This window comes from Mesoplodon mirus (assembly GCF_964341445.2).
Source record: "Mesoplodon mirus genome assembly, chromosome: 7".
Taxonomy (NCBI): Eukaryota; Metazoa; Chordata; class Mammalia; order Artiodactyla; family Ziphiidae; genus Mesoplodon; species Mesoplodon mirus.
Window position 1 is genome coordinate 95,327,376 of NC_138983.1, and position 27,797 is coordinate 95,355,172.

General features: G+C 45.3%; 3 protein-coding genes across 3 annotated transcripts in view; 1 reads left to right on the forward strand and 2 right to left on the reverse strand.

Moving 5' to 3' along the window:
• The window catches only part of LOC309808888 (uncharacterized protein), a gene marked incomplete at both ends in the record, with an annotated part of 92,765 nt that overhangs the window by 37,648 nt on the left and 27,320 nt on the right, over positions 1-27,797 (forward strand). The window lies entirely within an intron of this gene.
• On the reverse strand, positions 18,273-24,352 carry LOC309808071 (NUT family member 2G-like). The gene is made up of 4 exons (XM_082628078.1): positions 23,468-24,352; positions 20,276-20,339; positions 19,895-20,011; positions 18,273-19,375 (listed from the first exon to the last, which is right to left on the reverse strand). The coding sequence occupies exons 1-4, from the start codon at positions 24,151-24,153 to the stop codon at positions 18,584-18,586; spliced, it is 1,659 nt and encodes a 552-aa protein (XP_082484204.1). The 5' UTR covers positions 24,154-24,352; the 3' UTR covers positions 18,273-18,583.
• LOC309807660 (NUT family member 2G-like) lies at positions 19,920-23,076 on the reverse strand. Its single transcript, XM_082627491.1, has 3 exons — positions 22,378-23,076; positions 21,165-21,337; positions 19,920-20,715 (listed from the first exon to the last, which is right to left on the reverse strand). Exons 1-3 carry the CDS (start codon positions 22,584-22,586, stop codon positions 20,411-20,413), a joined length of 687 nt encoding a protein of 228 aa, XP_082483617.1. The 5' UTR covers positions 22,587-23,076; the 3' UTR covers positions 19,920-20,410.

Below are 27,797 nucleotides of genomic sequence, written 5' to 3' on the forward strand. Positions count from 1 at the left end.
ACTATATCTCAATAAAAAATACTATAGGCTGGGTGGCTTAAACACAAATATTTGTTTCTTATAATTCTGAAGTAGTATTTCCCCCAAATACTACTTCACTATTGAGTTGTAAGATCATCTTACATATCCTGGATGCCAGTCTATGTTATGTATATATCTATATCTATATCTATATCTATATCTCATGAATATTTTCTCCAATCTGTGGCTTGCCCTTTCATTTTCTAATGGTGTCTTTAAAAGTGCAGAAATTTAAAATTTTAATGTAGTTATAATTTTTTTATAATTATCCAAATGCTATTTTAAAAATTCTGAGGTAACACGGTTTTAATTATAAATTGAAAAGCAGATAGTATAGGTATGTGATTTTGTATCTCACGCAGAATTTGGCAGTCTGGTAGCTTGTGAATATTTTCTGTTTGTACTATTATTGCATGTGTGAATTTATTTACAATAAATATACTTATGTGATACATAGAGAATATTTAAATTGTCACGATTTGCTATTTCCCCATAACATTTCTCCTCTCAATACTCTGAAGACTTGAAATGTTTACTTTCTTAATTGGTACAAGGCCTTTGTTGAGGTGGGGGGTGGACGGGAGAGAGATATAAAGAATGTAAAGAATACAAATAATAGCCCAGGCTATTCTCTATGAGGAAGAATGAAAGAGGGCAGAGGGGTAAGAAGGATAGGGAACAATAAAGGAAGGGTGAGGACAGGAGAGAAGAGGTAAAAGGAAAGAGCAGTCACTATCAGGAATGGGATTTAGGAAAGGGAGTGTGTAACAAATCGTTCGGAATCCTAGCTGTGTGCTGCCTCCATCTTTAAAACAAATCAACATGATCTTCAGTGCTTTCTGGAGGTTGGTTTCTGTTTGTGTGCATTATCATACTTAGGCTGTGATATATTTGACATCTTAAATTTTCATGGAGTTTATTTCCCACTCTTTGACATCTATGTATCTTACTGACACAACTTGAGTACTCCCTACTTTTTCTCATGTCCAATCACCATAAACTCATCAATACAAGGGACTATCATAATGCTTTTGTGATATCCAGATGACTAATCTCCCTATGGACTATAATATTATAGACATCGGGAGACTTGGCATAGCACTCAAGTAAGACAGAGTTTGAGTGTACTTCTGTCTCTGTCAGATAGAAGTGAACTGCTCCATTACCTTTGCTGTTTGATGTGGAGACAACTATTCACCAGATGAATAGCTGTGTATCAGGAGTTAGAGATGTTTTGATTTGTTCCGGAAAAAAAGGCCCATAAAATCCAGCAGCTTTGATTAGAATTAGTACCTCATTATCTTATGATAATCAACAATCATTGTCCATGACTTATTTGCCTTTTTTACAGGCCAAACAGATTATTTAAATGGGGCAGGTGATGGAGATTCCCATCTGCATGGTTATTTTAGTCTCTGCCAATTCCCCAGATATGTGCTATTGCTATTTTTTGGTATCGTTTTCATGTAGGGACAGTTCCAGGAGCTTCCACTTGGCCCTTCCTATGTATTTTTTTCCAGTTGTGGCAAAATATGCATGACATAAAAGTGACCATCTTAACCATGTTTAGGTGTACCATTTAGTGGCATTAAGTCCATTCACGTTGTTGTGCAACCATCATTACCATTCATCTCCAGGACTTTTTTCATCTTCCCAAACTGGAACTCTGTACCCATTAAACAACACCTCTCCATTCATCACTGCACCCAGACCCTGGCAATCAGCATTCTATTATCTGTCTATATAAATTTGACTACTCTAGTACCTCATATGACTGGAATCACGGTATTTGTGTTTTCGGTTCTGGCTTATTTCATTTAGCATAATGTCTTCAAAGCTCATCCGTATCGTAGTGTGTGTCAGAATTTTTTACCTTTGAAGGGTCATTAATATTCCATTGTATGTATATACTACATTTTGTTTATCCATTCCTCTGTTGATGGACATTTAGGTTGTTTCCATCTTTTGGCTATTGTGAATAATGCTGCTAAGAACGTGAAATTACAAACATCTGTTCAAGTCCCTGCTTTTAATTCCTTTGGATATATACTCTGAAGTAGAATAGCTAGATCGTATGGTAGTTCTGTTTAATATTTTGAGGAACTGCAATGTAGAAGGGTTCAGATTTCTGCACATCCATGCGAATACTTGTTACTTATTATTGTTTTTAATAATAGCTATCCTAATGAATGTCAGGCAGTAGCCGTTCTTAATAGCACTGACCTTGGTTGAGAGTTCTGTCATTTTCCAAGTATGTGTACTCCAAAAATACATTCAGATATGGGGAAATATAGTGTAGGTCACTGCACAAGATTTCTAGTGAGGTGAACTTGTGTCAAAATTCCAATTATCACATGGCTTCCATAAGCCCTATTATGACCTGAAGACCACAGTGATGTTTTGGAACCTCAGGTGTGTAAATTTATCTTAATAATCTCTGAAAAATTCTGAGTTTTCCACTTTTCTTTCTAAACATTCCCCCTGGAAAATTGTAAACCCCTTTGAGGTAGACCTGGAGGAAAAAAATAATCACACTCTATACTTTTGACAGTGTTGCAGCAAAGTTCCTGAAGCTGTTGTAGCCACCTGATCTCTGGTTTAGGTCTGGGCGAGGCTGTAATTTTCATTCCTGGAAAATCAATGCAGGTTTCTGCTCATTGTGCTTGAATTTTATTTTCATTTATACAGTTCAAGCCTGCTCATCAATGTAATTCCCAGTGTAAATGTGATTAATCTGTTACTGCTGGAAGTCACTTTGGGTCAAAATACTGCCACTCTGCCCTGCTGACCTTTATGATAATTGCACTCACCTTGTTTCTCATATTAAATGCTACCACTTAACCTCTGCTACTTTGTAACCCAATGTTCCTGTTAAAAAGCACGGGGGGGCTTCCCTGGTGGCGCAGTGGTTGAGAGTCCGCCTGCCGATGCAGGGGACACGGGTTCGTGCCCCGGTCCGGTAAGATCCCACATGCCGCGGAGTGGCTGGGCCCGTGAGTCATGGCCGCTGAGCCTGTGTGTCCGGAGCCTGTGCTCCGCAATGGGAGAGGCCACAACAGTGAGAGGCCCGCATACCGCAAAAAAAAAAAAAAAAAAAAAAGCACGGGGGCCATTTCATTGGTGCTATCCCGCATTGTCATCTTTAGCCCACAGAAGACAGATGCCACAGAGGTTTAAAAGGATGCTTGTATTTCTCTCATCAAAGAATGTCTTAATGTCTTGAAGAAGAATGTTATCGGTGACCTCTGAGGGGGCATAACTATGGGATAGTTGAGTGGGTTTTACATAATTAATCCACTCCAACATTCTCATTTTAAGTACATGGATTCCTTTGTCTACATTCTGTCAGATAAATTATGGCATCTTGCCCTCTTTGAATGTTGCTGACTATTGAATCTATGTTTCAGTCAGCCAAACAAGCCAACGATTAGAGCCAATTCCATCAGCTAGAGCTAATACTTTGAATCTCAGGTAACGTCTTTATAATAAATTCAACCCCTTGCAACTTTATATTCGATCTTTCTCAGTCTAACACTTATAAAATATATGCCAGGGCTTCCCTGGTGGCACAGTGGTTGAGAGTCCACCTGCCAATGCAGGGGACACGGATTCGTGCCCCGGTCCAGGAGGATCCCACATGCCGCGGAGCGGCTGGGCCCATGAGCCATGGCCACTGAGCCTGCGCGTCCGGAGCCTGTGCTCCACAACGGGAGAGGCCACAACAGTGAGAGGCCCGCGTACCGCAAAAAAACAAACAAAAAAACCCAAAAAAAACATATGCCACACACACATTCTACAGGTTTCTGCTGATACACGTTAGCAGGATATAGCATTTCTTTTGATGTATATGCTGACTCCTACCAGGGTGGACATTATACTTGCCTCCTGGGGCCTGGTGGAATCTGACTGTAGTTATTAGGATGCAGTAAGTGCTGATGTGGGTGGGTCTTGAGAAAAGTAGAAATTTCCTTGAAAACTAACCTATTTAGATGAGGTCTTTAGAGATATGTTAAGTAAGGGAAGGTTAGTTTCCTCAAATGGGGAGGAAGAAGGGTGGCTTCCTTTGGCGAGGAAACCACAGGAAGATTTGGGTTAAAATTTTTCATATTAATCTGAGTCTGCCTACCTGCACTTATCCTAAATACTCAATATATCCTTATCTTAATACCCAACTCTTCCTGATCAACGTCCTGATATTAATCTGTGAGGCTTAGCACAGATGTACGTTGAACTTGCATTTTAATTCTGCAACCCACACTTTTAGATTTGAAACTTGATCCTCAGCCATGTCTGCTGTGTGGCTCTAAGACATGAGAAAATTTTAAGGCCCTCAGTGTGGCTCTCTGTGTCTTCCCATGCCTCGATCTGAGAGTTTAAACACCTAACACCTTTTAACATTAAGTGTAAACATTTTCATTTTGTAAGCTCTCTGGTGCTATAAGAAGCAGCTAATGGTCCCCGTGGTGCTTGTAGGTATTACTGCTGTAATAGACAAAATCAGCTGCCGCTTGAGATGTAAAAGTATTGTCTTCAACTGGCAATATGTTCAAATATTGCTGGTAATTTATTTATTGCTTCCACTACTCGGAAGAAGCACTTGTCTTTGCATTGGCAATGGAGTCACTACTACATTCAAGCTCAAAACCTTATTCCAGAGTCCCATCTTGAGCATCTTTTTCCTGGGATTACTCATGCAGGACAGGAAATCTGCTTCAGGAAGTTTAGAAAGTAGATTTTAATAAAAGGAGCTTGTTTCAAAAGTTATAAAAGCTGGAGTCAAATGAAATAGGAAGGCAACCTAGAGTTTGGAAAGACTGAATCCCCTAAGCAGAACTGGAATGAATGTAGAGACTGCTGGTGGGTGCTGGGAACATGGAGGGAGAAGCCCTTGAGCAGGAATTGGACGCATGAGGGAGACGAAGCCTCAGTTGTATGTACAACTCAAAGAAAGAGGGCATTCTGGGTTCTCCCCTATCCCCTTCCTCCAAACTCTCACCAGTCCTTCCTTTACTCAAAATTAATTGGAAGCTAATTGTCAGTGAATCCTGGGAAACCGAGTTTTCAGGAGTCAGTCCTCTAAAATAAAAATCAGAGCTGGAAAAAGAGAAATAGTCTTTAAAAATTATTCACACAAATATGCCATCCCTTTACAATAACTTCTCACATTCCAGTTCACTTGTTCAAATACCCCACCACTATGATAGTACTTTGACGCAAGTCTGTTTACTCCCTTGCTTTCTCCTGATACTGCCTTTGTATCTCCCCTTACTCTCTTACATTCCAGTGTCCATTATCTAATAGTGTGTTTGTCCCTAGCCCTGTTCCAGTGTCTTTTAATTATGCTGGATCAACCCAAACCATTGCTTTCTCTTTTCTTGATCTCCAGCTTTCAAAGTCTTCCCAAGTAAAGTGTATAATAGTTTAGATTGTTTGCTTTATAAATTCATGATCACTAACCTAAAAGGTCCTTTAATATTGCCCTTTAATTCTGCTACATTAATCTGGACCCATCATTTCCCACTCTTTACACTTTGTTCTCTCTTTCTGCACTATTCTTTTTTTTTTTAATCTTTATTGGAGTATAATTGCGTTACAATGTTGTGTTAGTTTCTGCTGTATAACAAAGTGATTCAGCTATTGCACTATTCTTAAATGGCATGTCCCCACCATTTGCTATAATATCAGGAGATAATCTCTTTTAATTCACAGAAAAGAAAAGAAAAAACATTAGAACTTTCCTGTTAATTAACATAATAGAGTTACTACATCTGCTGCCATCTTTATCTCCTTTGGTAATTTAACAGAACAGAAGCTCTATTCCTACTAAACCCAATTCCCTTACTCCTGATTTGGATTGCATCACCTTGCAGTCTCTAAGGATCCTTATTTTGTTCAATACCTTCTCTAATCTGGATCTTTTCCACTATCTTTCTTAAACATTCTAAAATCTTCCAAATTGGGAAAAATAATAAAGAAGAGTAAAGCAAAAAAGAAAAGCAAAACCAAACTCACCTTTCTCCACCTGACTTCTATTACTAATTACCACACTATCTCTTCTTCAAAGGCACAGTTTTTAAAATAATTCTTGAAAATGTTTTTCTATATCTTGGCAATTGTGAATAATGCTTCAATGAACATGAGAGTGCAATCTTTTTGATATCCTGATTTCAGTTCTCTTATACATATATATACACACACACACACACATATATATATATACACATATATCCATTCAGAAGTGGGATTGCTAAATCATATGATAGTTCTATTTTTAATTTTTCGAGAAGCCTCCATACTGTTTTCCATAGTGACTCTATACCATTTTGTATTCCCACCAACAGTGTACAAGAGATCCAATTTCTCCATATTCTCCCCAGTACTTGTTACCTTTATATTTTTGAAACTAAGCATCCTAACAGGTGTGAGGTGATATCTCTTTGTGATTTTGATTTGCATTTCCCTGATGATTAGCGATGCTGAGTACCTTTTCATATACATTTTGGCCGTTCATATGTGTTCTTTGGAAAATGTATATTCAAGTTCTTTGCCCATTTCTTGATCGAGTTATTTGGTTTATTTGCTACTTAGTTGTGGGAATTCCTTATAAATTTTGGATATTTACCCCTTACCAGATATATGATTTGCAAATATTTTCTCCCATTCCATTGGTTACCTTTCCATTCTGTTGGTTTCCTTTGCTGTGCAGGAGCTTTTTATTTTGATGTAGTTCTACTTGTCTATTTTTGCTTCTGTGGTCTGTGCTTTTGGTGTCATAGCCAATAAATCATTGCCAAGATCAGTATCAAGAAGCTGTTCCCAAAATGTTCATCAACAGATGAATGGTTCAAAGCATGTAGTATATATTTACAATGGAATATTTTCAACTTTAAAAGAAGAAGGGGCAACAGGGATGAACCTGGAGGACAATACGCTAAGTAAATAAGCCAGTCACAGAAGGACAAATACTGCATAATTCCATTTATAAGAGGTATCTAAAATAATCAGACTCATGGAAGCAGAGAATAGAATGTTGGTTGCCAGGGGCTGGGGAAAGGGAGAAATGGGGAGCTGTTGTTCAACAGGTATGAATTTTCAGTTATACAAGATGAATAAATTCGAGAAATCTGCTGTACAAATAGTGTCTGTAGTTAACAATAGTGTTAAGCACTTAAAATTAGTTAAGAGGGTCAATTTCATGTTAAGTGTTCTTACCACACACAGAAAAAATGGGACACAAGGAAGCTTTTGGAGGGGACAGATATGTCTATTACCTTGATTGTGTTAATTGTCTCATGGGTTTATGCATATGTCCAAACTCATCAAATAGTATACATTAAGCATGTGCCATTTTTTGTGCATCAGTTATACCTCCATAAAGCTGTTTAAAAATGTTTCTCTATATTTGATATCTTCACTTTATGACTTCCTTCTCATGCTTCAACCCACTCCCAATAGAATCCATCTTTTATTACTCCAATAAAAAGGTACTTCATAAGCTATTTCCAAATCCATGGATGCGGCGTGAAAATTTTATCTCCTAGTTACTTGACCTGTAAGTAGGATTTGCTTCTGTCTTTGAGACTTGATTTTCCTTGACCCAAAAACTCCTCTGGTTTTCTTCTCATCTCTGCGGCAGTTCATTCTCTATCTTCTTTGCAGGTACGTATCCTTCTCCTCAGACATTAAATGTTGAAATTCTTCAAAATTCAGTTTTAGGCCATTATGTCCTCTCACTCTGGAACTCATAATATGATTTCACAGAAACACACAGCTTCAGTTACCAACTCCATAAAGTTTGGACATTTGTGTACCTGAGACCTCTAATCTGAATTCTGTAAATCCAGTTGCCTAATTAACATCTAAATCTGTTCATTTAAAATATACATAAAGCTAAATACTCATGGTCTCCCTAAACTGCCGAATCTCTCCTCCTTCATTTTCATTTGTCTTAGTGTGTAGTGACATCATTCACCCAGTTGTATAAACCAGGCACCTAACAATAATCCTTGAGTTCAACCTCTCGCATCAGCCACTATATCCTATCCATTATCAATCTTATCCATTTTACTTCCTAGATACTTCCTTAATCTATCTAATGTCCTCTATCTACTCATCGTTGTAAGTGGTAAATTAATGCATGAATATACATTTCCTCTAATGTCCTCTACCTACTCATCGTTGTAAGTGGTAAATTAATGCATGAATATACATTTCCCTGATTGCTTTGCTTGGTACCTATAGTTTTTATGGCAGAAAAATTTATATTAAAAAAAATCCGTTCATCTTCCGTATATTTTCCCTTCTGTTCCTCCATCCTCCTGTCCCCATTTCAAGCAAGTATACAGGACTCCCTAGAAACCTCTTCCTCAGGAAATATGCCATTTCTAAGCATCAAGGTGCGAAGGAGGAGATTACAAGGCAGTTGGAGGATTAAAAGCCAGTGAGTACAACAAGCACTGCCTGACAGTACCTTGTTACTGGATAGAGCCTTGGAGCTGCACCAACTCATTAGAGGGATGTAGTTGAGAGAGATATAGGGAAGGCATGTAATAAGCATGAGGTATCTATCTCATCAAATATTTCAGCATCCCAAACATTATAGAGGAACATTTATAAATGGGACATAAAGGTACAGGTGTCCCGGTCTCAGAAGACCAGAAGGACCTCCACAACACTTTCATGTTACAGGGTTTTTATACCACTTTGGTTGTATAAGGTACCTCTAATAATGGCTGAGTCTAAATTCTCTACTTGCTCAGTTATTTAAAGAATTAAATTCATTTAAATCAAGTAAAGAAACAGTAGGTTTATAGCAGCTCATAACTGCTTACTTTTTTAAAAAAATGTATTTATTTATTATTTTTGGCTCTGTGTTGGGTCTTCGTTGCTGCACGTGAGCTTTCTCTAGTTGCGGAGAGTGGGGGCTACTCTTTGTTGCAGTGTGCGGGCTTCTCATCACGGTGGCTTCTCGTTGCGGAGCATGGGCTCTAGGTGCGCGGGCTTCAGTAGTTGTGGCGCATGGGCTCTAGAGCGCAGGCTCAATAGTTGTGGCACACGGACTCTAGAGCGCAGGCTCAGTAGTTGCAGCCCATGGGCTTAGTTGCTCCGCGGCATGTGGGATCTTCGGGAACCAGGGCTGGAACCCGTGTCCCCTGCATTGGCAGGTGGATTCTTAACCAGGGAAGCCCCTTAACTGCTTACTTTATGTAGAAAAGCTGTCACCAATATATGGCAAGAACTTTGCTTGTATAATTTACACTAACTGGTATAATACACCTTCTACAAGAAAACTGAACAAGAATGAACTAGGGAGCAAAACATTTTTATCCTTTGAGCCATTCTGTTTTTAAGGGTTCTTGTAAGCTCTGATGTTTTATCTCTGAGAGAAAGAAAAAAAAATTTTTTTAATTGGAAATTTAGAGATTTTTTTTTAAAACTTAAAATGAAAGATCTTGGTAGTAATTGAGTGTATAGTATTGTGTCATATGTTTTATTATTCATTTTATAGAACTAATTGCCCATGTGTTCCTATAATAGGAGAGGAAAAAATAACGGTTTTAGTCCCAGTATAGATATTGCATGATAAAAGGAGAATGATGACCATCTCCATTTCCAAAGGGAGAACAGGAATTCAAAACATGCTATGCCATAAATCGTTTAATTCAGCATTTTAAAATATTTTGAGCATTTTGAACTCAATGTTTTGCAACTTCTAAAAAAGTATAATGTATATACATAAGTTCCACACATTTAAAATGAGTTGTTAAATTGTTAAGACCTGACTTCTTTCTCAAAATTAAGGTATGCTAGTCGGACCTGAGAATAGCCTCCAGAGGGCGACCAAGTTTCATCCCTGCACACAACTGCATCAAAATTTAACATTGCTTCCAACAAAAGCAAGGACTTTCTAAAGTTAAAATTTGAAAAGCCAGTGATAATAGTTAATCCTTGAAAAAATACCATGACCCAAAGTCTGAATAGCTCTGCAAATATTGGTTGTTTCAGAAGGAGACCACCTCTAATTTGATGGTTTAGTAGAGCAAGGGCCTTTGAATCTAGACAAATCTCACAAAGCTACTAGATCAGCAAAACTTGTCATCAGTTCACGCATGCTCTGATTTTCCTGCTCACTGAAGTCTACCTCTTCTAAGCACCTTGTATTAGCAGGGTTTGGCTCTTGCATTTCCACAGACGTAAGGCCTTAAATTCAAGGGTCAGCTCTACAAATGGTTGATATATTACTTTGTAAACGGAGTTTCATCTATGGAATGGGATAAATATCTTCCTTATGTCTCATTGTTTTGTGAGTATTAAATTAGAGAAATATATGAAAACACTTGACACAATGACTGGTAGGTAAACTTACTTCCTGCCCATTTCTTTTGCCCTCCCTTTTTTTCTCCTTAAATTGAGAAAGATAGGATCTTATTATGTCATTCACTTCAATGTTTTAGTGCTATATCACTCTTCCATTACTTTTCCCCAAAGTATATTTTTAAAAATCTCACAGAAATAAAGTAGTGATTAAGTTTAAATAATTGATATTTCTCAATCCCTAGACAGAAGTATATCTAATAAAAGTAGGTTTGTTAATCCTTGACTGATAATGACTAGAAAATAAAGAAGTATTTCTAATTGGGCAGTCCATCCAATTGGCTCTCACCGTGTACCAATGGATTATTTTTTTTCTACTTATTTCATCTTTATTAAAGCTACAACACAGAGAACATTAGTTGAGTTTACTTTGTAACTGCCCTTTCTCATTATTCCTGACCTGTATCTAACTAGCAGACAGTTACTTTTCATTCTTCTGAGAAAGTTCCTAAAGCATTGCTTTTCTTTATAAAATAACCTTCCTGAAGGTAATGCTAATTTTAACTACTGATCAAGATGGCCTTAATGTGTCCCTCTGTTTGGCTAAACTTCAGACAGGATTTTTCTTTACCATAGGCCCCTAACCTCCCTTTTCTGAAAACATTTACTTTAAGAAACTTGAAATTATAAATTCTTTCTCTGCCCCTTTGAGATGTAAATTTTCTCCTAGTCACTTGATAATTTTCCAACCCAGAAATGTCTTTCTCAAGGACCTGGGAGTCAGCTCTTTGAAATATAACCTTCAAGAAAGGTATTGCCCCTACTTCCCAGTCTCTGTGGGGAGTATAGGAGCCTAACTTTGATAAGAGCCAAAGCAAACAGAGATGGTCTGATTATATTGACCAACCTCTTCCCCAGCATCCTCTACTATTTTTCCTACAGCTCATCCTGGCATCTAAAAACTTCCATGCCTTTTGTTTCAGCAGAACGGAGTTCAGTCTCTCTCCCCTATTACAGAATCATCTTGAGTAAAGTACTCCTTGCCTGTTTAACCATCCGGTGCAATTTTTCTTTGACATCACTCCATCGCATACTCCAAACTGCCTACCACTTTCAGATTCATCTTATAAAACTTTGTGTATGTGCTGCTGAAGTGAGCACAATCTTTATAGAACTTTGAATCACTCCCTATTTCCTGTGGCATGAAGCCCACCATTCAAACTTCTCCACAGTCTTATACCTTCCAAACTCATTAGTGTTATCTTCCAATTCCTGCATTCTCTCCTCCAATAATATTAGTACATTTTCTTCCTAAACGTGGCTAACGTTTCCCCATTTTGAGATTTCATGTGTCTTCTAATTTTTTTAATATTTGGAAATTTTATTATACTGTATTTGCCCATAACAAATAAAATAGAAATTGTTTCAAGTCTTTGCAAATAAGTTTAATACAGGGTATTAAGAACACCAGTGATGAAACTTCTGAGAAGTAAAGAAGGGCCACCTAGATAATGGAGTGATTAGTAGGAACAGGAATTTACTTGTACCCCTATGCTGGAAAGGCAAAGTTAAGGAGAGGGTTGTAAAGGCGTCCAGGGCCAGGTTAAATGATCATCAATGTCAGACCACACCAGTTCTGTCTCATTGGAGTTGGAGCCGTGGAAGTTACACAGTTGCTGCTGGAGAATCTTCACAAAGTAGAGGAAGAAAGGGAGAAATCTCATAGCTTATCCCTAAACTCCCATATACCATCAGTTGCTTCTCTTTGGCTGCGCCTGATCAGAAGTAAGCTGCCTGTATGAGTCTGCTATCATGTGATAGAAAACAGATTCAAGAAGGAACAATGACTAAATTCAAGAAAAAGCAGTCCCAAACTAGTATTTTTGCTTGAATGTTGTGCAACAGTCTGTTTTCTGTATTTTTTCTAACTTTATTGAGATGTAATTGACATATAGCATTGTGTAAGTTTAAGGTGTACAACCTGTTGGTATGTTACATGTTGTGAAATGATTACCACAGCGGAGCTAGTTAACACACCTCCGTTACCTCGCATAAATACCATTTTTTTTGGTGAGAACATTTAAGATCTCTCTTAGCAACTTTCAAGTATATAATACAGTTCTGTTAACTGCAATCACCATGCTGTAGATTAGATTCCCAGAAATTCATGTGCTAACTGGATATTTTACCCTTTGGTCAACATCTCCCCATTTCCCCCAACCCCTAGCAACAACCATTCTATTCTCTGTTTCTCTGGGTTTGGCTGTTTTAGAGTCTACAATTTAGTTACATCATACAGTATTTATTTTTCTCTCTCTGACTTATTTCACTCATCATAATGCCCCAAGGATCCATAAATGTTGTTGCAAGTGGCAGGATTTTCTTCTTTTTCATGGCTGAATAATATTCCATCTATGTACATACCACATCTTCTATATCCATTTATCCATGTATGGACACTTTGGTTGTTTCCATCTCTCGGCAATTGTGAATAATGCTGCAATGAACGTGCGAGTGCAGATATCTCTTTGAAATAGTGATTTCTTTTTCTTTGGATATATATATACCCAAAGCAGGATTGCTAATGTATGGTAGTTTTCTTTTTAATTTTTTGAGGAGACTCCATATTGTTTACCATAGCGGCTGTACCAATTTACATTCCCACCAGCAGTGCACAAGGGTTTCCTTTTCTGCATCCTTGTCAACATTTGTTACCTCTTAGTCTCTTTGAGGTGATATCTCGTTGTAGTTTTGATTTGCATTTCCCTGGTGATTAGTGATGTAGAGCATCTTTTCATGAACCTGTTGGTGATCTGGATGTCTTCATTGGAAAATTTTTTATTCAGTTCTTCTGCCCAAGTTTTAATTGAATTGTTTGAAAATCTATATCTATCTATATCTATATATCTATATATAGATATAGATATAGTCATTGTATGAGTTCCTTATATATTTTGGATATTAACACCTTATCACGTACATGATTTGCAAATATTTTCTCCCATTCTGTAGCTTGCCCTTTCATTTTGTTGATTGTTTATTTTTCTGTGTAGAAGCTTTTTAGGTTGATGTAGTTATATAACAAGTTGTATAACCAGTTGTATATAACAAGTTATATAACAAGTTGTATTTCTCTTGGTGATTTTAAGATTCCCTTGTTATCTTTAACGTTGACATTTTAATTTTAATATTTCTTGGTATGGATCTCTTTAGGTTGATCTGCTTTGGAGCTCTCTGGGCTTCCTGTATCTGGATGTCTGTTTCTTTCCCCAGGTTAGGAAAAGTTTTCAGATATTATTTCTACAAATGTTTTCTGCCCCCTTTTCTCTTCTCCTTCTGGAGTTCCTATAAGGTGAATGTTATTCCATTTGATGTGCCATAAATCCCTTAAGCTATATTCATTATTTTCATTCTTTTTTCTTCCTTATTCTCTGATTGGATGAGTTCCTCTGACCTGTCTTTGAGTTCACCTATTCTTTCTTGTGCTTCATCTACTGTATTTCTAAGTTCAGTTATTGCATTCTCCAGTTCTGTGACTTCTATTTGGAACTTTCTTATATCTTCTATTTCTTCGTTGAAGTTCTCACTGTTTTCATCCATTTTCCTTCTGAGTTCAGTGAGCATTTTTATGACCATAATTTTGAACTCTTTATCAAGTAAATTACTTATGTTCATTTCATTAAGATTTTTTCCTGAGGTTTTATTTTGTTCTTTTTTTGGAGTATAGTCCTCCCTTTCTTCATTTTGCTTGACTCTCTGTGTTGGTTTCTATGCATTAAGTGAAATAGCCACATCTCCCAGTCTTGAAGAGCTGTGTGACAGATGAACCTTGTCATTTAACCCTGTCTACTCTTGGTTGCCTCTCAAACCTTTGTGATTGTCTAAGCAGTTTATTTTTAATAGACCTGGCACACCATCCCAGCAGTTGAGGGTGTGCCAAGACAAATGAGCAACCCAAAGTGGAGGATCTCAGGCAGCACCTAGAGTCAGGTTGATAGGAAGCCAGAAAACTTGGTAACAGCTTTTAAAGAATGCAAATGTATTTAGTCTTGTGAGATTGCAAGTGGAAGCCCTGCTGCGCCCCAGAAGCAAGCAATCTGAAGGTGTTCCCTGGGGAGCAGTCACAAGAAAACAGTGCTTCAGATAAGTGTACAAGCTCCATTCTGGGAGATACCAGTGAACTGTAGTAAGGCAGAGTGAGGGTGGAGAGATGGCACCCCCAGTGTACCTTCCCCGAGAGCACATCCGTAGCTCTAGATGTGTGCTGAACCTGAAGCCTGCTCTTAAGTCTTGTCCCTACTAGCAAATAGGCCTTTTTCATGTAAAGGCTGGGGCTGTGTCTCAGTCTGATGTGTAGTGGTACATCCTGGGGGTGGTATCCTGCCAAGAACTGTCTCTCCAATTGTTACAGTCCCATGGGACCCAGAAAAGAAATCCCTCCTGGCCTCCAGAGCCAGGTGGTCAAGGAGCATCCCCTGAGTGGAGGCCACAAAAATGGGATCTCCTGTCTTGGAGATTCTGGCTCTCTGGAGCACATCAGAAGGAAAGTGTGAAGATGATGCTTACTGGCTGAGTGAGGCGATGGGAAGACTGCAAAGATGACACCATTTGAATAAAGGGAAAGAGGGAAAAGAAAAAAAGAAAAGAAGAAAAAAATATATATATATAGCAAGACAGAGGAAGAGCAGGGAAGAAGGAGCCAGCTGGCTGGAGCACAAAGCTGTCACCTGCAGGAAAGGAAAAAGGGGAAAAAAGATGGCACCTTTCAGTTTTATCAAGGCAGAGAGAGAGCAGGAAGATGGCACCCGCCAGCCTCTGTCCCTGGGGAGTATTCCAGCAGGCCCCTGTTCCTCAGATTAATGCTTTAAAATTGGGAAGTGAGTCTCTTTCACAAAAAGTCAGAGTGCTTTTCAAAGGGCTGCTTCTACACTTGGCCCTGGGACAGGTGAGTCTGTGCACAGGCCCTTTAAGAGCTGTTCCTCAGTTCACCACAGCCCTGTGGGTCTCATGGGATGTGCCTTGTTGGTCTTCAAAGTCAGATGTTTTGAGGGTCTATCTCTCAGGTGCCAGCCTTAAAATTTGGAGTGCCCAATGTGGGGTCCATACCCTTCACCTCTCAGGAAGAAGCTCCAGGTTTTGAGTTCCTTCCTAATTGTGTGTCTCCACACCAAGGATGGGGTTTATGGCAAAATTGTGTCTCAGCCTTTCCTACCTGTTTTGATGTGGTTTCCCTCTGTTTTCCTGATGTGAAGGGGTTGCTCCACCATCTTTTAGTTTTCTTCAGAGGAAATTTTTCCATATGTAGCTGTAGCTTTGGTGTGTTTGTGGGAGGAGGTGGGTTCAGGATCTTCCTATGTTGCCATCTTGAACTGGAACCTATTTAATATGTTTTAAATTTTGGTTTTCAATCGTTCAGTTTGTTACTTGTATGTGGAAATATGATCAATGTTGTGTATTAATGTTTATGTATTGATTTTATATTCTGAGATCCTGCTAAAGCAAGTTATTATAATTTATTATGAGTCTACTTATACCTTCCTTGGCATTTTCTATGTAGACAATTATGTCATCTGTAAAGAATGACAGTTATATTTCTTCTTTTCTAATATGTATGCCTCTTTTTTCCTTTTCTTGCTATACTACACTAACTAGAATCTAAAGTACTAAGTTGAAAACTAAGATAAGAGTGGACATTCTAACCTTGTTTTTGAACTCAGGGAAAAGCATTCATTCTTTCACCATTTCATGTGATGTTAGAAGTAGGTTTTTTGTAGATGTTCTTTATTAGGTTGAGGTAGTGACCTTCTATTCCTAGTTTTCTGAGCATTTTTAATATGAATGGGTGTTGAATCTCGTTAAATGCCTGTTCTGTATTAATTGGTGTGACAGTATGTGTTTCTTCTTTAGACTCAATATGGTAGATTACATTGATGATTTTTTACCATTGAACAAGGCTTGCATCCCTGGAATAAATTCCACTTGGTCATAGTCTATTACTCATGTGGATTCTGATGGTAGGTATTCTTGTGGATTTCTTCTAGTAGGGTAAATTATGGTTCCCCAAAAACGTCCGTGTTTAACCCCTCCTATGACAATATGTGAACGTCACCTTGTATGGAAAAATGGACTTTGCAGCTGTGACTAAGTAAAAAATCTTGAGATGAAGAGATTATCCTGAATTTTCTGGGTGGGCTATATATAAACACAAAGAGCTGTATAGGAGGGACACAGGGAGAGTCAGAGCTGGAGAGACCATGTGATGAGGGAAGCAGAGATTAAAGTGATGCACTTTGAAGATGGAAGAAGGGACTAATTCCAAGGAATGCAGGCAGCCTCTAGAAGACAGAAAGGGAAAGGAAACAGATTCTCCTGTAGGGCTTCAAAAGGAACAAGCCCTGAGACACCTTGACTAATATCAGACTACTAAGCTGCAAAAACTTTCTTTCACAAAGGGTCAAGGAGGGCTGGGAGCACATATGTGCTGCCCACCTGGACAGAGGGGGACCTGTGAGGCTGACCTACGGATTCTGTGGAGGTGGAGAGACATGAGCCCCTTTCTTCTCCAAGCTCTTTGCAGGGTCCAGCAGAGAGTCAGGCCACCTGTGGAAGCCTGCGGCCCCAGTTTTGCATGCTGGTGGTGTAGGGGTCATGTTCAGGGAATCTCTGTTGTCCTAACACCTGCCTGGGTCCTGGGGAAGGAATCAGAACTCAGAAGCAGGAGAAGAGCCTTTGGCCAGCAGGGAAGGGGGGGTGAGGCCCAGGGCAGGTCCATAAAAGATCAGAGCATCTCAGTGCTTTAGGAGGAAGGGGCTTCAGAGGTGGGCCAGCACAGGCTGTGACAGAGGCTAAGCAGACTGGGAGGGGAGGCACTTCCGGGAGACAGCAGGGGTCTACTCCCTGCCCCTCATTGTTTGCTCATCTCACTCTAATGAGGGGGTCATTTCCCCTGCTCTGATGATTCGAAGCCTCTGCTGGCACCCACAGGACGGTGACTGAGGCCTTCACACTCCTCAGCATGGATCCCAGCTCCCACTCAGATCTGGGGCCACAGACACCTCTCCCACACCCTGCCGCCCCTGTGAGCAAGCTGTTCTTGTGAAACGTGGTCATAGTTTGTTAGGAGGATCTGTTTTCTATGGGGATACAAACCAGTGTTGATACCAGTACACACACATGTCCAGCCATGGGTGCAAAGGGAAGGGACAGTAGTTCTGGGGTGTCTTTGCAGACCCGTAGGCCCCTAACGCCAGTCCCCACAGCCACAGCCAGATGGGTCCTCCTCCCTCAGTTGAACGAGATGCTGCTGCACAGAAATCCCACAAGTTCCACAAAGGGGCCCAACTGTCCTTTCCCTTATACAGACCTTTAACGGGTGCCCCATGAATTTCCCCACACCCATTCCCCTTGTTGCATCCTCATTGGGATTAAGAGGTAGCTGCCTCCACCACTCTCCACATTGCAATAATCCCAGTGGAACTAGAGGATGCTCCCGCTACGATGAGGCAGACAGTCCTGTCCCCATGGCCAAGACTTTTCGTCTCTGGTCAGGCCACCCACACAGGAAACCCTAGATGAGCGGAGGGTCATCCCAGCGCCGTTGTCTGGCTGCTTCAGGAAAGCAGAGAGAAGCTCCATAATGACAAGGGCCGTCTCCAGGCTCCATGCTAGAAACTGGTGAGTGTCCAGAGGGCTGAAAGGCACAAGAGCAGCTCTGCCTCCCCAGAAGGTCCAGGGATGCAGAAGACGGTACAGATGCCCCAGAAGGGCCCTAGCCAAGCAGGCGTTAGAGAAGGGGCTGATGAGGGGGTCCCTGGGGAAAGTGAGAGCTGTGCGTTCCCAGGGGCAGCCTGAGGAGTCCTTGTCTATGTGGAGGAAAGGTGTGGCCACCTGTAGACCTAGAGCTCCTGTGACCTCCCTCATCCTTCCTTCCTCTCAGGATCGCTCTCTGTGGAGCAGCTCAACACCAACAAGATGACAGTGGCCTGAGAGCATTTCCCACGAAAACGATCTTTGTTCACAATTTACATACATCACTCCAAAGGTCCTGCTCCCACCCACACCTGGCCACACCCACCTCCCCCACCTCCCTAACCCCCCACAATCCCGCTCCCCCTCCCCACCCTGGTGGTCCTGCCCCCCTCCCTTCCCCCCACATCATCCAGGATCAGCACTGGGAGGAGGAGGAGCCCCTAGGCTCCCCAGGGGGCTGCCCTGGGGCCTCGCCCTGGAGGGCCGGCCCAGCTGTTCCCTACCGGCTGCAGTGCTTCTTCCTCCTCTTCCCACGCTTCTTTGTGTCAAACGGGTCACGCTTTCTCTTTCTCAGCTGTGAGGGGCGAGCCAGCCCCAGAGCCAAGGCTGGCCTCCCAGAGACGCCGAGGCCAGCCCCGGGGATGGGCAGCTTCTCAGCAGCGGCTGGGCGTCCACACAGAGCCCGCTTCCTCGACTTGGGAGCGGCTGGTGGAGCTGGGCTGAGGCCTCTTCTCTGAGAGGAGGGGGACTGGGGAGCACTCTGGGCCCCACAACCTCCAGAGGAAGCCAGGACTGAGACATGCTCAGGACTGAGGGACATCCCAAAAGGCACCAGTATATGCTGAGAGTCTACGATGAAGACGCTTTGGAGCACCTCCTCGTTCTCACTGGACCCGTCCCTGGGCACTCGGACCTCCCGAAGAGGAGAGGCCTTTCTGAGAACAGACGCATCCCTGGATCTCAGTAGAGGGCCGGTGCGCCTTTGAGCCTGGGGAGGGGAGAGCCGTACGGGCCGGAATATAGAGAACTCCTGACGTCCTCCAGAGGGAACAAAGACTTTGGGCCTGCACAGGGCAGTGTCTGTTTGGATGAGCCTATGAAGAGCTTCAGAATCAATCTCTGGTGGGCAGGCTTCATCACTGACCCCTAGATGGGGGTCTTGGTCGTGCCTCTGGGCACCTTGGCCGGCGTCGGACTCAGAAGGACTTGAGGCCATTCCGGGTGCACTGTGACTCGGGGCTGCCCGCACACCGTCGTCCTCTTTCAAGGCCAGGAGTCGTTTCTGCACCAGCTGGTAGGAGGGAGGAGGACAGTGACGGCTCCACACACACGTGTGAGAGGAGGAGCACTGGGCAGTGGGACAATGGCCCTGGGGGGGAGGAGGGGACGGGCGACCCCAGGACTCGAATCCAAATACAGACACTGTGGCAGTCCTGCCATCCTCCTGCAACTGATTCCCAGCTTTGTGACCTTCCCTCCCCTCCCGGCTCCCTATCCTCTCCTTCCTTTCACCCTGCACTGCACCCACCCCAGAATGGGCCCTTCCCCATGCCAGGCGTCCCAGGCAGGGGAGGGATGGACAGCGCTATGTGGCCCTCCTGTTCTGGGGCCCTATCTCTCCCCTATTCACTGGGGTCCCTCCGTGCCCTGGTCTTCCTGGGTGTCCCTTGTGTCCCCTGTTCTACTGGGGATCCCTCCCTCCTCTGGCTCCCCTGGGTCATCTGGGTTCCCCGTCCCCTGGATCACCTGGGGTCCCCCTCCCGTGGGGTCCCCTGGCTCCCTGAGTGTCCCTCTCCCTCCCCTGTCTCACTTCTTCGGGGGTGAGCCCTTCCTCCTGCTCCAGCTCCTTCTCTAGGGCCAAGAGATCCAGCTGTGGGTCTGGGGAAAGCAAATCTGCCAGGAATCCAGGGTGAATGACTGCCTCCACCTAGAACAGAAAGAAGAGGCTGTGAGCATCCTTGGCCAGGAGTGGCCTGTGAGACAAGAAGGCCAGGAGGGAAAGTGAAAAGCAGAGACCCACCCCACTCTCCTCCACAAGGCGGGGATGGTCAGCGCGCGCACACACACACACACACACACACACACGCAAACATGCACATACACAGTCACACGCAAAAGAGCACATATACAGAGGCACAAACACAGACACAAAGGCATACACACAGATAGACACAAACATATACACACAAACATCTGCGTAAACCTCCCCTAACACCAGGCTCAGGAACAAGGAGCTGAGCTTAAGTCCCAACGGCCTGAGCAGAACCCAGATCTTGGGTGCTGAGAGTTCCATGCCCTGGCATCTTGCAGACCCCAGTCTCCAGGCCTAGCCTACTTTGGTGACAAAGTCCTCCTGGGAACAGAGCTTGTCGATGTAGCTTAAGAGATCCGGGTCCGAGTAGGTGCCGTCCTCTTCCTGCTGCAGCTCATTTCCGTCCTCTCCCCATTCTGCATCTGAGTCGCCTGTGGCTGAGTGGACGGGCCCCACCAGTGCCTCCATGATGTCCATATATTCCCTCACAGCCTCAGGTGGAATCTCCTCGGGTGCCTTGGGCTCCGGGGGTCGCTGGGACCCGTGTGGCTTCGGGTGGGAGGGCTGGGCCCTGGGGCCGGACATCCTGGGAGCACAGGCTGCGGCAGAGCAGGAGGAAGGGAAGGAAGGTGAGGGGCTCCGGTCCACCTCCTGACCACCGAGCGCACGCTGGTGAGGGCACTGTTGGGGGACATTGATGTGGGTGTGGGGGGGTCAGGACCACCTGAAGCTTCATGCACAGTTAGAGGGGGGAGGTAAGGGGGCATCTAAGAGAGTCACATGTAAGGAAGTGGGGAACCTCCAATTTTCCAATGGGTGTTCCCATCAAGCCCACTTCTTAGGCAGACTTTGTGTGCAGTCCTTTGACAGGGAGGCGTGAGAGAAGTTACAAAATTGACCAAGTCAATACCCCGTAGTGACAAAGGGCATCTGAGACCCCACCCCCCACCCCCCGCCTCGGTGGCTGTTTTGCTTGAAGGACCAATGCCCCTGTCTTGAAGGAAAATGATCCACATGGGAACAGTGGCCAACCCTGGGCCCCTGTTACCTGTGTGTTCAACTCCAGTGGGAACCTGGGTGGCTGGCTGAAGGCCCACTTTCGGGGCTGGGGGCCCCCGAGGATCCAGCTTCGGTGGGGCTGGAGGAGGCAGGCCCTGCGCGCACTGCATCCACTGCAACTGCTGAACCTGCATCTCCTCCTCGGCCTCAAATTGCATGAACCTGGGGGGTGACGGAGGCACAGGCCACCCTGAGAAAATGGCCTGGGTTCTAGAGCCCAACAAAGGCAGCCAAGAATGAGGGATTGGGAGAGGATGTGCCTTGGGGCTGTCAAGGCCCTGTGAGGTGCTGTCCACAGCAGAGAGCTGCTCTTGGAACTGATACAAGATCTGGGACCCTTCCGGCCTCACCAGCACTGGAGAGCATTCAACAGCATAGAGCCAGGTCGCTGCACTGAACCAGGTCAACGGGACACGTGGCTGACCCAGGGGGCACCCTCCTCATGCCGCCCATCCAGAGCCACATGAAGGGCTGACAGCCGGAGGCTAGAACAGGCATGTGTTCCCCACAGGGGTCCTTGCCCAAATCCAGGACCCTGGGTTGGGACTGAGAGTTCTGGAACGTAGACCTGGAGACAGGGCTCAGGAGAGGCTGGACGATGTGGATGCTGAGCTTAGAGGACAGGCCTTCCTTTCCTCTGAGAGGTGCTTGTTTGTTTGGTTTTGTTTCTTAAACCAAGGGGATTACCGTGGAGCAAACACTGGAAGGGCCAGAGACCCCTGGGCTGATGACAGCTGGCTTCCCCAGCCTCTTGAGGGATGCCAGGGTACCCACTCAGGCCACTTTTCGTGAGGAGAGGGGGTTCCAAATCTATGTCAGTGGCCGCCAGCCAGCCACCACTAAGGAAGCAGCAGGCTGGCGGGTGGAGCTCTTCCCCCGGCCCAGCCCATATGGCCGGAGTTGGACCCCTACTGGACTCACAGCTTCACCCTGCCCTGTCCTGAGACCTTCATGTGAGGGCAAGGGTAGGTCAAACTCAGGGGAGGGCAGAGCTCGTGGTGGAGGAAGGACAGAAGACCCAAACTGTCAAGGTGAGGGAGGGGTTTCTGGAGGACTGTAGGGCCTCTGGGCTGCGGGCCCCCCGTTCCGAGCGACAGCCCTTCTCCTTTGTCCTCTCTGATGAGCACCCCCACGGCCAGACCCTGCCCTCACCCACTCGCCTCACCCTCCACGCAGCCCCTGGGCCCAGGACGCTGACTTACTTTTGCGCCATCTCGTAGTAGATCATCCGGTCAGAGTTGCTAATGTGCTGCCATTCCTGCACGGCCCTGCACAGTCCCTCCTCCAGTGTCATGGTGGGCTTCAGGCGGGCCAGGGATCGAAGCGCTGGGCTGTAAGCACTCGGGGTCAGTCTCTGTGCCCAGCCCAGCCCCCACCTGCCTGACCCCACCCACCAATGTGGACCACACATCACTCAACACAGCATGACTGAGCAACAGGAGAGTGAGAGGCAGATGTCCGGGAGAGCAGAGACAAGCCTTCCCGGCTACGGCTGTCACCACCTCACACTCCCTCGAGGATGACCATCCACTCCCAGGCTAGAGCTGGGACACTGTGCCTTGGGGAGCTCTTTTCCTCTTCAAGGCTGCCTTTTCATAATAAAAATCACCATCATCAATGAGGCATGGCATGTGCCAGGCAATCCGCTCACACTTCATAGATTAGCCCAAGGAGTCTTCTGCACGGTCCTCTGAATGAAGTGTGATTGTCCCCTTTTTACGAGGGACCGGAGGTTTAGGATGGAAATGCCTGCCAGGCTCACAACTCTAGTGGGAGAGAGCCCATGCCCTTAGGAGAGCTCTCCCATCACCCTGTTCCTAGTGGAATTCTCCACATCAACAAAGTCGAGGCGTGCATGAAGCGCTCTCCTGGGCCCCGCGCTCCTCCCCCTTCTCCGAAGTGACCCCCCCCCCCCGGCCATGTACACTCAAGTGCTGTATGAAAGGAGACGGCAGCACAGGAGAGTGTGGCATCCACTCCTTGGCTCCTCAACGTACACCACGACCCTCTCTGACTGCAAGTCTTCAGGCCGTATTACCAGGAGAATCATGGAAGAGCAAGCTGGCTAGACTCACAGGGGGGTGGGGTCAGTTGAGATAAGGCACATTTCAGTCATGATGTCATGGACTGGCAGGCTCGCCCGTATGACCGACAGTGTGCCTTCTCGTGGCGTGGACATCGCCCTCACACCTCGCTTCCAGTATCCCTAGAAACCTAGCCTGCGAGTCCATCCCCAGTTCCTCTTTATCTAAGAGCTCCGATAAGCTCATGACCCCCTGAGCGTTCACTCACATGAGAAAGCAGGAAAGAGCTTCCGCATCAGGCCTCTGGGGAAGGTGTCTCCAGGCCAGTGGCTTGAGGCGCTGCCACCGTCGGAAGTTACTGTACACGCTCTGGTGGTTAGAGCAGTCCTCCTGCGAGGCATAGGGCTGGTTGGTGTCCAGGCTGCCCTCCCTGGAAGTGCCATGTGGCCATGGCCCAGAGTTCACTGGGCGAATGTTAGGGGCCATCTGGGCAGCTGGTGGTGGAGTTTGAGGAGGAAAGCCTGGGGTCCAGCCTTCCTTGCCAGCCTGAGTAACTCCAACAGCTGGAGCAGTCACAATGGTCTCCATCGCAGGGGTTGCTAAGAATATGGGTGCAGGACATGCAGCACTCCCGCTGAGGGCCCCTGGAGCGCTCCAGTTGAGGGGGCCCTGAGGAACGATAAAGGTCTGAGTCTGGGGGGCCTGCACTGGCCTCCCTTGTGACCTGACTTGTACAGTGAAGTTGCAAGCCCCAGGGGCACTGGGGCCACAGCCACCATTAGCCACCAAAGGCATCCTGGGGAAAGCTGGCAGCAGCAGGCTGCTGCTGGGAGGGAATGCGGGGGCGATGAGAGGTGGCAGGTGCTGCTCCCAGGGTGGCCAGTGCTGGGCGCCAGGAATGGGTGGAGGAAAGGACACTGCCATGAAAGTAGACAAGGAGGCACCGGGGTTCATGGGGACATCCGTTCCCAGCAGTGCAGATGCTGTTGAGGCAAAGGAAAAGAGTGAATGGAGGAGGAGAATGGGCAAGTGGGACTGAGGCTTTCTGCGGCCTCAGAGTGTAAATCTCCACAGATGAGAGACTCTTGGACAAGGGAAACTGCAGCGTGCAAATGTCTTCAAGTGATTTTCATGCCCTGACCTCCAGTTGAGAATTATTCCACTGGCCACGCCCATCCACCAAGCTCCCTGACCCCTGCCTGCCGAGAAGAAATTGCCTCAGCAAGCACTCACTTGGAGAGCCTCCCTAAGGCACACCCTGGCACCTAAGCCTCACAGGCTGTCTCCCAAGACCTGGAGCTGTGTGGACATCCGCTCTGTGAGAAATGCCCCTCAGCCGGCGTACTAGCAGGTAGGGGCCTTCTGCAAGGTAAGTTCTAGGCCCCCAAAGGCCCTTTGTGGACAGGCACTGTGTAAAATATTAGGGCCCCACCTCCTCCTCAGTCCTCCTTTTCCTGATGCTCAGTATAAATCCCCTCTTTCTTTCCTAGCCTCACAAAACAAAACAAAATGCTGGAAAATATCTCTAATGGAATCCTGATACAAACCCATGACACTGGCCCAGAAAGCACCTGCATCTCCGAACAACCCACAGCAGATACGTAACATGGGCCAGGTCCTGCCACCCCTTCCCCAGTGCCCAGAGTCACTGTCATCAGTCAGGAGTTCTGTTCCTAGGGGCTTGGGGTGGTCTGAGAAGTAGGCGCGTGTCCCTTAGATTCTGTCATTTCACAGCCAGTGATGGCTGCAGAGGATTAAACAAGGGCCAGGGAATTGTCATGTTACATTGGTCGTGGGAGTATAGACTGCCTGTGGTCCTTCCCCTTCCAGCTCCCAATAACGGAGAGACAATCTGAGATGCAGGCATAAGCCAGATGCCATGGCGATCAAGTTGTCTGAAACACATCCCTGTTCAGGAGAACAAGGTACACACCACGGTGCACCTAACTCACCAGAACAGATGTCATAGGACGTTTAATAGTAACACAGAAGATCATCTTCCTGATCCTGGGCTACACTCCTTCCCCCTTTAAAAGAGGAAGCAGCCTTCATAGACATTCCACCCGAAACAACCCCACTCCACATCTGTTCCCTGTCCATGAAGGAGTGACCTGAAATAGGAACAAACTCTTCCTCTCAAGGCAGCCTGAGGGTCCACCATGAGATACTGGCCAAGATGAAGTAGGTCTGAAGTACTGCCATTCCATAAAAGGAAGAACAATTCAGAGCAACTCAGGAACCTGAGCCCTCTCTTGGCTGAAGTTACTCGTAATGGTTGCCCATCCCCTGTTGAATCCAAGGCAACAGTTACCTGAACTGACAAGTGAGCTCTGGGCTGGGAGGAGTGGACGAGGTGTGGGCTGCGGCAGTTAGAGTAACCCCCTGCCTAGCTCTCGGAGAGGACACTTCACTGCAGGTGTGGCCACACACAGCCCCACTGAATAGTTTTCTCACCAAGACCATCTCTCCCCACGGCCCCCTGAGATACAGTATGCTCCTGTTCAAATCCCTTTGAAAGATATGGTGAGGCAAGCTTCAGGTGCCTCAGGAACACAATACAGCTCTAGGCTTTCCTCATGACCCTCCCTGTGTCACCACCAGGACATCACACACATCCTTACACACACGTTTCAAAGTGGCTTGTCTCCCTTCTAGAAAGAATCAGACTGTCTGCTGCCATCCTTTCTCCATAGCCAGGGCAATTCCTCTTGATCCACCTGCAACGACCCCTCCTCCCCAGGGCAGTCTCAGGTTTCTTCAGGCTCCCCAGTCTCCCCAGGTGAAATGTCCTTGTGCGTCCAGTGCTCTCTTCTCCCTCTACTTCAGTCCAACTAGGTGCCCACAGTTAAGTGTAACGTGTGAACCTGAAGGATGTGAGGATGGCAGGGTCTCTGAGAACACACCCCCAGCCTATAGGCTTACCTCCTATTGAAGCCATCCTGCAGGCTTGGGCACGGACTACTGCTGCCTGGTAGCCTCAATGAGAAAAGTCAAGACCAGGAGCCAGAGAGCGACCTGCTTCAGCAAACGCTCGGGATCCAAGTCAACGAGGGACACGTTTGAAAGTAAACCGGAAAATGCGGGCTGAACCGTTCTGCGGTGGGGGAGGGGCAGAGGGCACGTGGGTCGGGGTGGGGTGGCGTGCGCTGGGGGGACATTCCACGAGGGCTCTGGCAGGTAGGCAAGAACCGGAAGTTCCTTCCACCTCCCACAGTGGCAACACAATTGGCGTGTGCCTCTTTAGGCAGTTTATAAACTGTTGTTTTGATTCACGGCACCGAGGTTGAGCATGACAGTTCCTTCCTTTCACGTCTTTATCCATCAACCTAGGTTTTTTTTTTTTTTTTTTTGCGGTACGCGGGCCTCTCACTGTTGTGGCCTCTCCCGTTGCGGAGCACAGGCTCCGGGCGTGCAGGCTCAGCGGCCATGGCTCACGGTCCCAGCTGCTCCGCGGCATGGGGGATCTTCCCAGACCGGGACACGAACCCGTGTCCCCTGCATCGGCAGGCGGACTCTCAACCACTGCGCCACCAGGGAAGCCCTGGAGCTTTTATAATGAAGGAAAACTTAAATGATTTGCAACCAATAACTTCATACTAGAGGAATGGTGAGGCAAAATATTGTACCCAGGCACTCGAGAAAGGCAGGCTTCCTTGTTGCTTCCTCCCTTTGTTCATTCATTCAACCAATTATTTACAAGATTCTCACTCATAATTCTGATACAGTATTTGAAGGACTCTTCTCAAGGCCACTGATACAAAAATTGCACTGTGCAAAAATTAGCCAGTCCCAATTCTGCAATCACCTTTGTAATACTTCAAAATCCTACACCCCACAGACAGAGATAATCAAATTAGCCCAAATGTAACTTGGGAAGACCAGTCACAGAAGGGAGTATCTAAAAGTCCTTTGGATCATGATCTCTGACTTCCTGCACAGAAGGTGGGGGCGGGCATTGACTACTGAGAAAAAACATCTCTGGACATGCATCACAAGCCTCAGAAGACAGTTCATCTTCCACTCAATCACGAAACATTAAAGAAACGAAGAGATACCATGTTTGTGTCTTGTGGAGTTTTCAAGTCTGCACTTGGAGGCGCTTAGTGCTGTTACATGGGAGGGGTCTTCAGAGGCATCCTGTTGAGTGAGAAATGCTCTAATCTTGCATTTGACCAGAAAGCGGATCTGATGACTGACGTCTCTTCGGGAAGTATTACAAAGTCAGGGCAGTGAGTCGATCCCGCTACTGTTTTTGTTGTTGTTTTATTGTCAACTGAAATCCTGCAAGATATTATAAAAAAGGAGGGAGGGAAAATAAAATTGTTCCCATACTACCTGTTGAAATTGGCCCAGATGGTCAACCCTTTCTCAAAATTATTTTTTAAAAAACCCCAAAACCGTACAAAGGAAACACCTGTGAACACTGAGAAAAAATATTCTAGTAGAGTAAATGCGTTGGAAAAACTCTAGGAACGGAGTCAGGAGACAGTATCTTAAGAGTGTTTCCCAGGTCTGAAATTCTTTGCTAGCATTGTTCTTTAACGGAAACTGCAGGTGTGCTAGGAAAAAGGACCTACTGTTTTTTGAAAGACATTAAC

Coding starts and splice junctions, on each gene's coding strand:
- LOC309808071 (XM_082628078.1), bottom strand. CDS start 24,153: ATGAACCCCGGTGCCTCCTTGTCTACTTTCATGGCAGTGTCCTTTCCT. Junction 20,340..23,467: donor GCTCTTTCCTGCTTTCTCAT/GTGAGTGAACGC, acceptor GGTTCTGCTCAG/GCCGTTGGGACTTAAGCTCA. Junction 20,012..20,275: donor TAGGGGAGGTTTACGCAGAT/GTTTGTGTGTAT, acceptor TTTCTGTTCTAG/GTGGAGGCAGTCATTCACCC.
- LOC309807660 (XM_082627491.1), bottom strand. CDS start 22,586: ATGTGTGGTCCACATTGGTGGGTGGGGTCAGGCAGGTGGGGGCTGGGC. Junction 21,338..22,377: donor TACTACGAGATGGCGCAAAA/GTAAGTCAGCGT, acceptor GTCACCCCCCAG/GTTCATGCAATTTGAGGCCG. Junction 20,716..21,164: donor CACTGGAGTTGAACACACAG/GTAACAGGGGCC, acceptor GCTCTGCCGCAG/CCTGTGCTCCCAGGATGTCC.